Consider the following 10,757-nt stretch of genomic DNA (forward strand, 5'->3'; position numbering starts at 1 on the left):
GTGCTTCTCCTGTGTCTGCATCTGTTTCTCTGTGTGTGTGTCTGCAAGGCTCTGTATGTATGTTTCTGTGTGTGTCTGGGTGCGTGTGAGTGTGTTCACGCACTCTGCTCTCCCCTCCCTTCCAGGTGTGCGACTGGTGCAAACACATCCGCCACACCAAGGAGTACCTGGACTTTGGGGCGGGAGAGCGCCGCCTGCAGTTCTGCAGTGCCAAGTGCCTGAACCAGTACAAGATGGACATCTTCTACAAGGAGACGCAAGCGGCGCTGCCTGGGGGGCTCTGCGGCCCCTCCCTAGACAGCAAGCCCGAGGTGGGCGGGGCCGTGCAGCTGCTCACACCCGAGTCCTGGAACACGCCGCTGAGTGAGCTGCGTCGCCGCGCTCCCTCCCCGGCGGGCTCCATCCCGGTCCCAGGGCCGTCGGGATCCAGCTCCGCCTCCCCGTCGGACCCCGCCATCTCCACCGGCCCCTCGTCCTCCTCCGCCAAGATCCCCACGCCGGGACCGCGGCCCCACGAGAGCCCCGCGCTGCCGCCGCCCATGCCCGCCCTGCACCCGCCCCTGGGCGTGCCGCCCGGCAGCCCGCCTGTGGTGATGACCCACCGTGGCCCCATGCCGCTGCCCTTCTTCATGGAGCACCAGATGATGCAGCAGATGCGGCCCCCGTTCCTCCGAGCGCCCCACCCGCCGGGCCCCAACAGCCCGCTGTCTAACCCCATGATCCCGGGCATTGGGCCGCCGCCCCCGCCGCCGCCGCCCCCGCCGCCTCCCCCCCGGACCCTGGGCCCACCTTCGAGCCCTATGCACAGGCCCCTGCTGTCTCCGCACATCCACCCGCCGGCCGCCACGGCCGTGCCCCCCCACCCGGCGGCCCACCTGCCCGGCCTCTCCTTCCCACCGGTGAGCGTGCTGCCCAATGGCCCGCTGCCCATGCCTCCCGTGGTGAACTTCGGCGTGCCGTCGCTTGCTCCGCTGGTGCCCCCGCCCACCCTGCTGGTGCCCTACCCCGTGATCGTGCCCTTGCCGGTGCCAATCCCCATCCCCGTTCCCATTCCGTTCAGCCCCAAGGCCTCGGGCGACCGGCCAGGAGACGGTGACGCCATTCCTAGCGCCTCGGGAGAGGGCAGCGAGTCCAAAGACCCGGGGCTGTTTTCGGCCGGCCCGCCCCAGGGCGAGGGCGGGGATTCCAAGCAGGGGCCCTCCAGAACCAATGAGCTGTCCCCGGGCTCCTGCAGACACTCCTCCGGGGCCGAGCGGGACCGCCCCGCCGTGGTCGACCTGACCGTAAAGGCAGAGAGCCCGGGAAGCTCGCACTTAGCCTCGGCCACGCCCCCCGCTCCGCCCCAGGAGGGGGTGATCGACTTGACGCTTGGGCGCCGATCGCGGCTGCAGCAGGTCATCCAGCGGGCGGCGCCAAGCACGCAGGTGAAGGTCGAGGCCCAGGTGGAAGCCTTCGTGGGCGAGTCGGGAGCAGGGCGGGGCTGCGGGGCCGCCGCAGGAGACGAGGACAGAGACGCTCGCAGCCCCCTGGACGGCGTTGCCGTCGCCCTGCCCTGCGGAGACCCCGCCTATTGCGCTGTCGCCGCCACCAGCACAACTCCGCCTCTTCCTGCACCCGGCCCCCCTCCCATTGCAGGGGCGGAGCCCAGTCCGGCTACGCCCTGCAACGTCATCGTCAACGGCACCCGGTCGCCGGACGGCCCCGCGCGGAGAGCAGCCCCGCCCGAGGACCCGGCCCTCAGCGAGCTGGAGTCGGTGAAGGAGAACACGTGTTCGGCCGCGCAGCGCGACACAGGTAAGAGGGCCCCTTCGGAGGAGCCGGGGGCCGGTGGGGACAAACAGGAGACCCGCCCCGCCGACGAGGACCACGCCTACGCCCTGCCCGTGCTGCCCAAGGCTGGCTGTGTCATCCAGCCCGTGCCAAAGGCCGCAGACAGGACCCCCTGTGACGGCGCCGCCCCCCTCGCAGCCACTGGACCCGCGGAGCTCGAGCCGCCGCTAAAGAGGAGGTGTCTGCGAATTCGCAATCAGAACAAATAGAGGCAAAAGGTTGGTCTCCTTGCGCACCTGCCCTTTGCACACCGCCCCCGGGGAGCGTGGCTGTAGTGCCATGGCTGGGGGTGCCCCCCCCCGCTGACCCCGCCCTTCTCCACTATCCCCTGTCTCTCACACACACACACACACACACACACACACACACACACACACAGTGAGGAAGCCTGGGAAGGTAGGATTGTGGCTGTAGTGCATTAGTTTAAGGCCTCCGAAGTGTGTGTACGGGGACGAGCTGCACGGTGCTGCGGAGGAAGAGCAGAGCTGACGAGAAGCAGACTGTGTGTGTGTGTGTGTGTGTGTGTGTGTAACTGTGTAACTGAATGCACACCGCCGTGAATATGCAGAGATATGACAACTCGGCAGGTGTACACAACAACACACATGCCCGTACGCGCACACACACACACACACACACACACACACACACACACACTTGTTGCTGTGCCCAGTACCCACAACACATGAAGTGCATCATGTGACCTGGACTTCCAGGGACAGTTCCCGCAGCCGTTTCTCCTCTGTTTTTTGTTTTAGCTGTTGCCTAGCAACTGGTGCTGCTGCTGGTTGCCAGTAATAACCACAGGAAGCCCGAGTTCTGTTCCCCTGTAATCCGAGCCCTCGGTCCAACTTAAGTGACCCTTACGAAGCAGCTTTTCCCCGCGGCTACCTGGCTGCAGCGCTCCCTCGTCTCTCCGCAGCGGTGCTTGGGTTCGCGGCGAACGCTCTCGCTCAGGTTCGAAACCGCAGAGCGGTTCAGATCGGGAGGGCCCTGCGTGACGGGGTTTCATTTCAGCCGCTCTTTCCACTCTGTGTTTACTTTACTACGGTAACCCGAGCTGCGCGCATGGGCGTGTGCGCAAAAACACGCAGCTGCGGCTGGGACGCGGCCTCCCGCCAGACTGCTGATGGGTTTAACCTGCGAGGAGCCCCCCCCCCCCCCTTACAGACTCCCATCAGGTCACAAACAACAATACTGTAGTGTCCCGCAGCGATAGCCGAACTGGGGTGTCTCAGCCTGCCGCAGCTGTAACTACACCACCCCCCCTGGGGACGGCCTCTGAGCGAGCCCCTCGGGTGGCCGCAACGCACAAATAACTGCACGCGCATCCACCTCTACCCTGAAAGGGGCAGCAGGTGGCGCAGCGGTTACAACTTTCACCTTCTGCTCTTCTCAGAGTTCCTGAGTTCTAGTAAAAATTGCCCAGCTGGCTAAGTAGGTGAATCGCTGAGTGACTGAGTACACAGATCGCATGCTGTAAGTTGCCTTGGGAAAAAAACCAGAGGAGCCAGAACCTAACCTGGCAACACAGGGCGCAAGGCCGGAGGGGGAGGGGACGCGCCCAGGATGGGACGCCAGTCCGTCACAGGGCACCCCAAGCGGGACTCGAACCCCAGACCCACCGGAGAGCAGGCACAGGCCAAACCCGCTGCACCACCACACCCCCCTCTTACAGACAAATAGGGTAACTAGTTAATAAGAAGGATAGAGGAGTGTTTACGGTGAGCAGGACTTTCGGAGGATGGTCTCCAGGGTATCACAACCTACTTGCCCTGCTGTGCCCCGGTTGAGAGGACGCAGTGACACCTCCAGGGTGCTGTAAAGTGATGTTCCGGAACTGTCTCGGAGCCACTTTCCCCCTCTCCGGACACTGCCGGGCCGCGGCGCGGAGGGAGGCTTAGGGTCTCCGTCTCGACGGCGTTCAACCTGGGTCTCGAGATGCGAGGACTGGGCGCGGCCAGCCTCGCGCGCTCGCAGGGCTTGGGGGCGTGGCTTTTGGGGGGACTGGACCAGGTCCAGGCCCAGGAGATTCCGGGTGACCGAGAGCCAGTTCTTGTGTTGGACGGAACCTGTCGGAGGACCTGTGCGGCGTCACGAGTGTCAGGGACAGAGGGAGTGGTGTAAATAACTGTGTTTCCTAACATCATACCGCTGAGGGAGCTCCCGCTGAGGGCACCGAATTACCGTCGTTTCCCATGGAAATAAACAATCCGTTCCGGGATTGAACATAAGTGGCCTAAAATGATCTCAGATAGAAAAATAAAAGGTATTTCTGTGCACGGCAATGACAAAAATAACACATTTTATATATTTTTATATATTGTTATTGCTGTATTGCTCATCATATTATGTCTTTTAATATTCATTGATTCACTCACTCTTTGTCGGCGATCAGGGGTCACCATAGTGTGGATTTTAACGTATTTTAAACATGGTCTGAATGCCAGCTCAAGAAGCAACTATGAAGCTTTTCTGCGTTGGGGACACCTATAATAATAATAATTATATATAGTAATCAATAATATTATGATAATAATTATAATATAATAATAAGTGAGCAGTGCAGTGTGTTTATGAATTCTCCTTTTTTTTTGATCTCTGTTATATCTTCTGGTGTTTTCAAGAACGATTCTGTTTTACCGTTTTTGGACAGTTTGTGTTGTAAACTGCGTGACTGTCAATGCGAAGAAGTGCTTCACCGGCGAGCGCTCCGTTCTGCAGAGGAGTGACGCTCAGTGTGTGTTTTTCTGTGTTTTAAATACTTTATAAACCCTTTTACTCGTTTTTAACGCGGTTTTTGAGTAGGGCGGCGGTGGGAGGTGGGGGGTGGGGGGGTCATTACCGAAGCGGCCGCCCGAGGAGGGTCTCCGTGAACTGAACTGCAGCACTGCAGACACACTGAGGAGAGCACCCAACACACACAGAAGCACTGAAAGACACACTTCTGTCTGATGACACTTTTACCGCGTTCTTCCCGCACAGCTGCACACCGCGCGATTCTTTCTGGCAAGCAGATATTTTCGTACGTTTTCGCCGGACAGGACTCTGTCGCGTGAGGCCTGAGCGAACTTCCCGCCAGCAGGATCCAGGGCAGCGCTCCGCTAGGGACTCGAACCCAGAACCTTCCGCTGTGCTCCTCAGCTCTCCGCCCACCACGTCATTCTGTGATTTGCTTCTCCTAGGAGCGATGTGGTCAAAATACCGTCGCTCGTCCTCAAGCGGCCAAGGCTGAAGCGGCACATGAGCGCCGTCATGAGGAAGCACTTCCTGCGTTTGTCCCTCTCGTCCTTACGTGACCTTTGCCCCTTTTTTTCCTGTTTCCCGCTGCAGCTGTGATGGAAAGCAGCCTCTCGCTGATGGGATGAGGACAGATGTGCCACAGCCAGTGCCACAAGCCCCGCCCCGCTGCATATAACACCAGCGCCCCCTGCCCCGACACTCTGCGCCCTTAGCCGATTCCTGCCCCCGACCCCGATTTCTGACCAATGGGCGATCGCCGAGTGCCCGCAGTTGGACAGAGGACAGAGACCCGATCTGAGATGGAAGCCCCCTCCCCCCCCCCAGGCCACAGTGCCCTTGTCGATCCTGCGAACTTTGACCTTCGGCCAAGGTCACGCATGTTCCTCTCGCATGGAGTCGACTCGCCTCGTCCCAGAGACATTCCTCGTCCACCTTGCTCCCGCGTCCGGCCACGCCACTCCGCCGGAGACGGACGTCGGTCTTCGGACTTCCACTCCTACCTGGACCAAAAAGCTCGGAGCGGTGTTGGGGTGCGGTGCGCCAAGAGTCGCGACGCCTCGCGGGCCCAAGGCGCAGCTGCCCGGTGGCTCCGTCCCTCTCTGATTGGACATGTGGATCAACGTGGGGGGCGTCAGCGGGGGAGGGGCGTCTCGTTCTGCGTGGGGTCGGGACAGGTGGTTTCTCTCAGGATGCCCGCGGAGAGTGCCACCTTGTGGCTTCCTGGGTGGACTGAGTGCCAAGCACACTCGGTAGATGTCGGTTCCTCTTAGCTTAGACCCCTGACCCCCACCGGACACCCACACACCGAGACACACACACACACACACAGAGACACACACACACACACACACACAACCAGCAAACTCTGTTCAGAACAGAGTGGCTTTTTCAAGCTGCGGCGTGAAAAACCCGAAGGTGTAAAACAATCCGTGGGGAAAGTTCACCGGACGTCCCCAGACAGGGCGATGAAATTTCAGAGTTTCACGTCCCGTCCCGCTTCCACACACCGGGGGCCACGGGCGATGGTGAGGATGGCAGGCGGCAGCCCGCGAGAACCAGATGGGGGACCGGGGGCCCCGGGGTCCCGTTTCACCGTTTACTCTGGCGCTCCTGCGGGTTTCACGCAAGCGAACAGCAGATTCCTGAACCGCCGGCTCGAGGACGACAGGGTACCGTGGACCTTGTGTGGGTCTCACCAGCAATCGACCCGCAGGCCTGGCCGGAGCCCCGCCCGCTCGCCGCACACTCCACATAAGGTCGTCGTCCTGGGGGTCCCTGCCATCGCTTCACTCAAACAGCTTCCGGCACCCTCCCACCTCAGATCCGGTACGACGGTACGACGCCGCAAACGGGCCCGGCGCTCCGACACAGTCATTCGCCAGCATTGTGATGTCACCAGAGCTCCGTCCAATCAGAGGCAGTACACTGTGAGACCGGAATCCTCCTGCCGCCGCCCCGGGACTTTTCATAATCAGGTGCTAAAATACGTCCTTTGCGGTCGGTGTTGGGGGCGCGGCCCAGAGTGGGCGTCGGCTACGTGTCACCGTGAGGAACAAATGTGTGTTTGAACTGTTGGAACAGGCGAAGGCCAACGGTCTGACGCCGGGTTCCCCGAGATGAAACGTGCGCTCCGTTCTCGGCGCGAGCAGCGTTAGTACCGCGCCGCCGCGGGGTGTCCGACGCTCTCCGGTGAAAGGAGAACCAATGTGCCGTAATTAATTCAACATCGAACATGATTTATGAGAGCAACACCTGTTCTGAAATTTCACTTCCCAGAATGCCCCTGGGGAGCGGCTTGCCATTGTGACCGCGGCGATCATCGATGCCAAATGTTTGTTGCCGAGATTTATTCCCAACACAAGTGAAACGACCTTGTCACTAAAAATAAGCCTCGGAATCTATCAGTATTATAATTTATTCCTGCGTATGACCGTAATGTAATTGTTGCTCAATTGATGAGTCGGGAATTGAAACGGGAACCGGAGAGGGATCGTCTCGCGAGTCGTCGCCAAAACTGATTGCACCGAATTGAATATTTTTGGCAAAGCCGAGCCGCGTCCGACCGCCGAAGGAACGTCACCGTCGTCGTTTGCGGCTCCTCTCGCGGACCGCGTCGAGGGGTCGAAGGACTTCCTCGAGACTCGCAGCCGCCCCCCCCGACTCGCGCCCTCTCCCTCTCAGCTGCCCCCGCTTTTTAATCCCGGATGCCAAACAAAGAGCGGTGTATCCCACCCCCGGCACCCCCTTCCCCCACTGGAGCGCTGGGGTTTCATGCTGCTTTAATTTGGGGTTCTTTGCGTCTAATTGTTACACATCTCAGCGCTCTCTTTTTCAGGCCGCGGTCCTTGCGCACGTTTCATTTTTTCCTGCTTTCCTGCTGGAACCTTTATGGAGAAACCGAATCCGTTGTGGCCGGGGGGGGTGGGGGGGCGTCCTGTGCCCCGGGTGTCGGTGTACTGTTACGGGTGGTCTGGGGGAGGTGGGGGGGGGGAGCTGTCTGTCTGATGGAGCCCTGACCGCGAGCAGAGCAGGGGCCATAGGAACGGAGGGAGCAGGTTGGCCCCGCGACGGCCCTTCGACCCGGCGTGCCGCGCGCTGCCGTCCGTGTTTTCTGCCGGGCCGCGAAACCCGAGAGCGCCGTTCAGATTGGACACCGTTGACTCGGAGCCGGGGGTGAAACCGGACCTGGACCACGTGGACGGTCCAGCGTTCAGGAGCGGGTGGCTCCTGCCAAAAAGGGCCGTTTGGCCGTAACGCTAATTTCTACTTCCACCCCCCCGACCCCCCCCGACCCCATCCGCTGCTGCGCGGCTCTGCCGTCCCGGAGCCGAAAACGGTTTTCCAGGAGCGACTGTGGGGTGTGGCAGCGACTGCTCAGGCACACACGCACACAAGCACAGAGCGATGGTGCAACGAGGCTCTGAAATCTAGAGACTCGTAAACTTTGTTTATGTCAACGAAGCCAAAAAATGTGGAGAAGAAGCGTTTTGTTCCGTGGGCCTCCATGTGTCTGCAGCTCCTACTCGTTCCAAAACGCACATGCAGGACACGCCCCCGCGCCGAGTCGCCCCGCCTCATTCGCCAGGTGGTTTTAATCACGTTGCATCAGCGCTGGAGTCACGGTCAGCGATGGGGACGGCGCCCGCGGGGACGTTGGCACCGGTTTCCCCGAAACGCAGCGCGTCGCTCCTCTTCTTAAAAGACAAACACGTCGCAGCCCTGTCACGGCGTTAATCCTGCTGGGGGGAGATGGGGCCTCTGGGGGGTCGAGGATACCCCTCCTCCCACGGGGGGCTCCACACACAGCTGACACAAGCGCCCCCCGGAATGCCATAAACACGGTGGCGCCGCTCCGGCCAAAGCCCCCTTGTGCCATAAACACGGCGGTGCCCTCCGCTCGCGCCGTAAGCCCATCCGGCTCTCGGTCAGCGCCGGGGTCAGCCGTTCCTATGGGCTCACTGAGCTCCTGCGCCCCTCCCACCACCTGGGACCGGTTACGAATCCCAAAATACACGTGGTTATTTCTCACGAGATGGGAAATTAATTGTCGGAGAGCCCAGCGCCAAAACTTTTCGGCAGCAGCGGAGCGGGAGGTTACTGAAATATGCTTGTGGGCGGAGCGCGTGTGTGCGTGCGTGCGTGCGTGCGTGCGTCAACGCAACCTTGCCCGTGTAACCGAACCCGTATGACCCCGAAAGCGGACACTGCTGTAGCGACTGCGGTTCCTCGCAGACTTGGGATCCCGTTTTAACAGCGGCTCCTTTAGTCTGGCAGCGCGGCCTCCCTGCGTGTGCCAGCGCTGCGGTCGCGACCGTTAGCAGAACCGCCGGCGGAACACGGAACGGTCGTGCCATCGCCCCATCCCTTTTGCATGAGCAGCGTGTTCCTCGCTGCTCACACTTGCACAGCAGCCTGTGACACACTGTCCACGTCCTTCGGCGGCGGGGACATCACGGTGACGCCCACGGCCACTAGGGGCACTGTTGTCCAGTACTGCTCACATTAGTCATTTGCACTTCCTGTTGGATCAGTGCAGGTTGTGATAAAGGCAAATGAAGTAACACACACACACACCCACACGCACACACACACGTGCACACACACACGCAGAGGCAAACCGTAATTCAGTCTTTTTTCCAAGCTGTCATCTCCTCCCTGCTCCTTTGATGTCACATGGCCATCTGGGTAACGCCCCCCCCCCCAACCCGCCCACATGTCTTCATGGATCTTTGTTCCCTCACAAACCAGAGAGTCAAACAGTGTTTGTGCGGCTCGGTGGGAGATTGACCGTCGCCGACCACAAGTCTACCTGGTCGGGTTCCGCTTGCCACGCGTGACCCTAACCCCATACGGTGTGTATGACTGAAGGGGGCGGCGATGCGGCGCAGGGGGGGAAGACGCACACACATGACGCTCTGGCGCCGCCCATCGGTTACGTGATGGGGATCCAAAGCTGTCGGCGGCGACCGACAAGCAAGCAAGCGGTCGCCGCGTTTCCTCCCGAGTCACTTCTCAAAGGAAGAGCTGCCTTAACCGCTCTGCGCCGCGCGGCTCCGGCGACAAGAAGGAGACAAACCCACTTTGTAAAAAACAAAACAATCAAAAAAAATCCAAACGACTTTGTTATCTTGCTAGTGTTGATGTATAGATGATGAGCTTTTCTGTGACTTGTATGAAACCCCTGTATTTTGCTAAAGAGTCACCCCTCCACACACACACACACACACTCACACACACACGCGCACGCCACAGCCGCACTCTGCCCCACACACACTCCCCTGTACATTTGACCTTGTCGTGGACCTTTTTGTGTACTTGCAGAACATTTTATAGTATTATTTATTAAAGACAAGTGTTTGCATTTGCAAATGACTACAAGAGCGACGTTTCCCGGCGGATCGGACCGCTGGCGGCAAAGTTGCACGGCGAAGAAGGGGTCGGAGACGGAAAACCCTCGTCTTTTTACCATTCAACTCGTACTAGAACTTGTCGCCAAGGTTGCTTCGAAAGAGTCCAATTTTTGTGTTGTAACTGTATTTGTTTTCCCAGTGAATGGCTTATTGAGACTAATAAATAGAGGCGCGCACTAAATGGGCCTCCTCCCTCTGTGTGTGTCCCTGTGTCCGTCAACCGCTCTTGTCACTCTCACGCTGGCACATGCGCTTTACACCACACGCAGTCCGTTTAAGGTTAGTCTGCTAAGTGAAACTTTTCTACCACGAACTACAGTGGCGCTTGTGGTCTGCAGTGACCTTATTTTATATGGTGTGTGTGTGTGTGTGTGTGTGTGTGTGAGAGTGTGCATTGCTATGTGTCTGTGAGAAAGTGTGTATTCGTGTGTGTGTCAACACTGCCCCCTCCTGGCCGCCATCAGCAACTACACACATTGTCTCACAAAGTCACCAGGAAAACGCAGAATTAATTAATCACATTATTTTTTAGGGGGGGAAAAAAAAAAAATCACATTCGCTCCGAAATCACTGTAAATGATGTGTGATGATGTCATCAGGGAAAAACTGTGACACGTTCAATTAGAATGAATAACAGATTTTTTTTTAGGGTTCAATGCTTAGGGTTACTGTTGTTATTATTATTATTATTATTATAAGGATGATGACAACTTTCTAAAAATACACACACACACACACACACACACACTTATTCTACAGGGCAGTGGTGCTTTA

The 10,757-nt window shown here is 58.9% G+C and overlaps 1 protein-coding gene across 1 annotated transcript in view; it reads left to right on the forward strand.

Moving 5' to 3' along the window:
* Positions 1-7,427, forward strand: part of sobpa (sine oculis binding protein homolog (Drosophila) a) — a 38,346-nt gene extending 30,919 nt beyond the window's left edge. The window contains exons 6-7 of the mRNA XM_029258656.1: positions 126-2,048; positions 5,164-7,427. Of these exons, the coding sequence (XP_029114489.1) occupies positions 126-2,039 (1,914 nt within the window). The 3' untranslated portion in view covers positions 2,040-2,048; positions 5,164-7,427. The remainder of the gene's footprint in view (positions 1-125; positions 2,049-5,163) is intronic.
* The last annotated feature ends 3,330 nt before the right edge of the window (positions 7,428-10,757 follow it).

The sequence above is a fragment of the Scleropages formosus genome, chromosome 15 (genome assembly GCF_900964775.1).
Source record: "Scleropages formosus chromosome 15, fSclFor1.1, whole genome shotgun sequence".
Taxonomy (NCBI): domain Eukaryota; kingdom Metazoa; phylum Chordata; class Actinopteri; order Osteoglossiformes; family Osteoglossidae; genus Scleropages; species Scleropages formosus.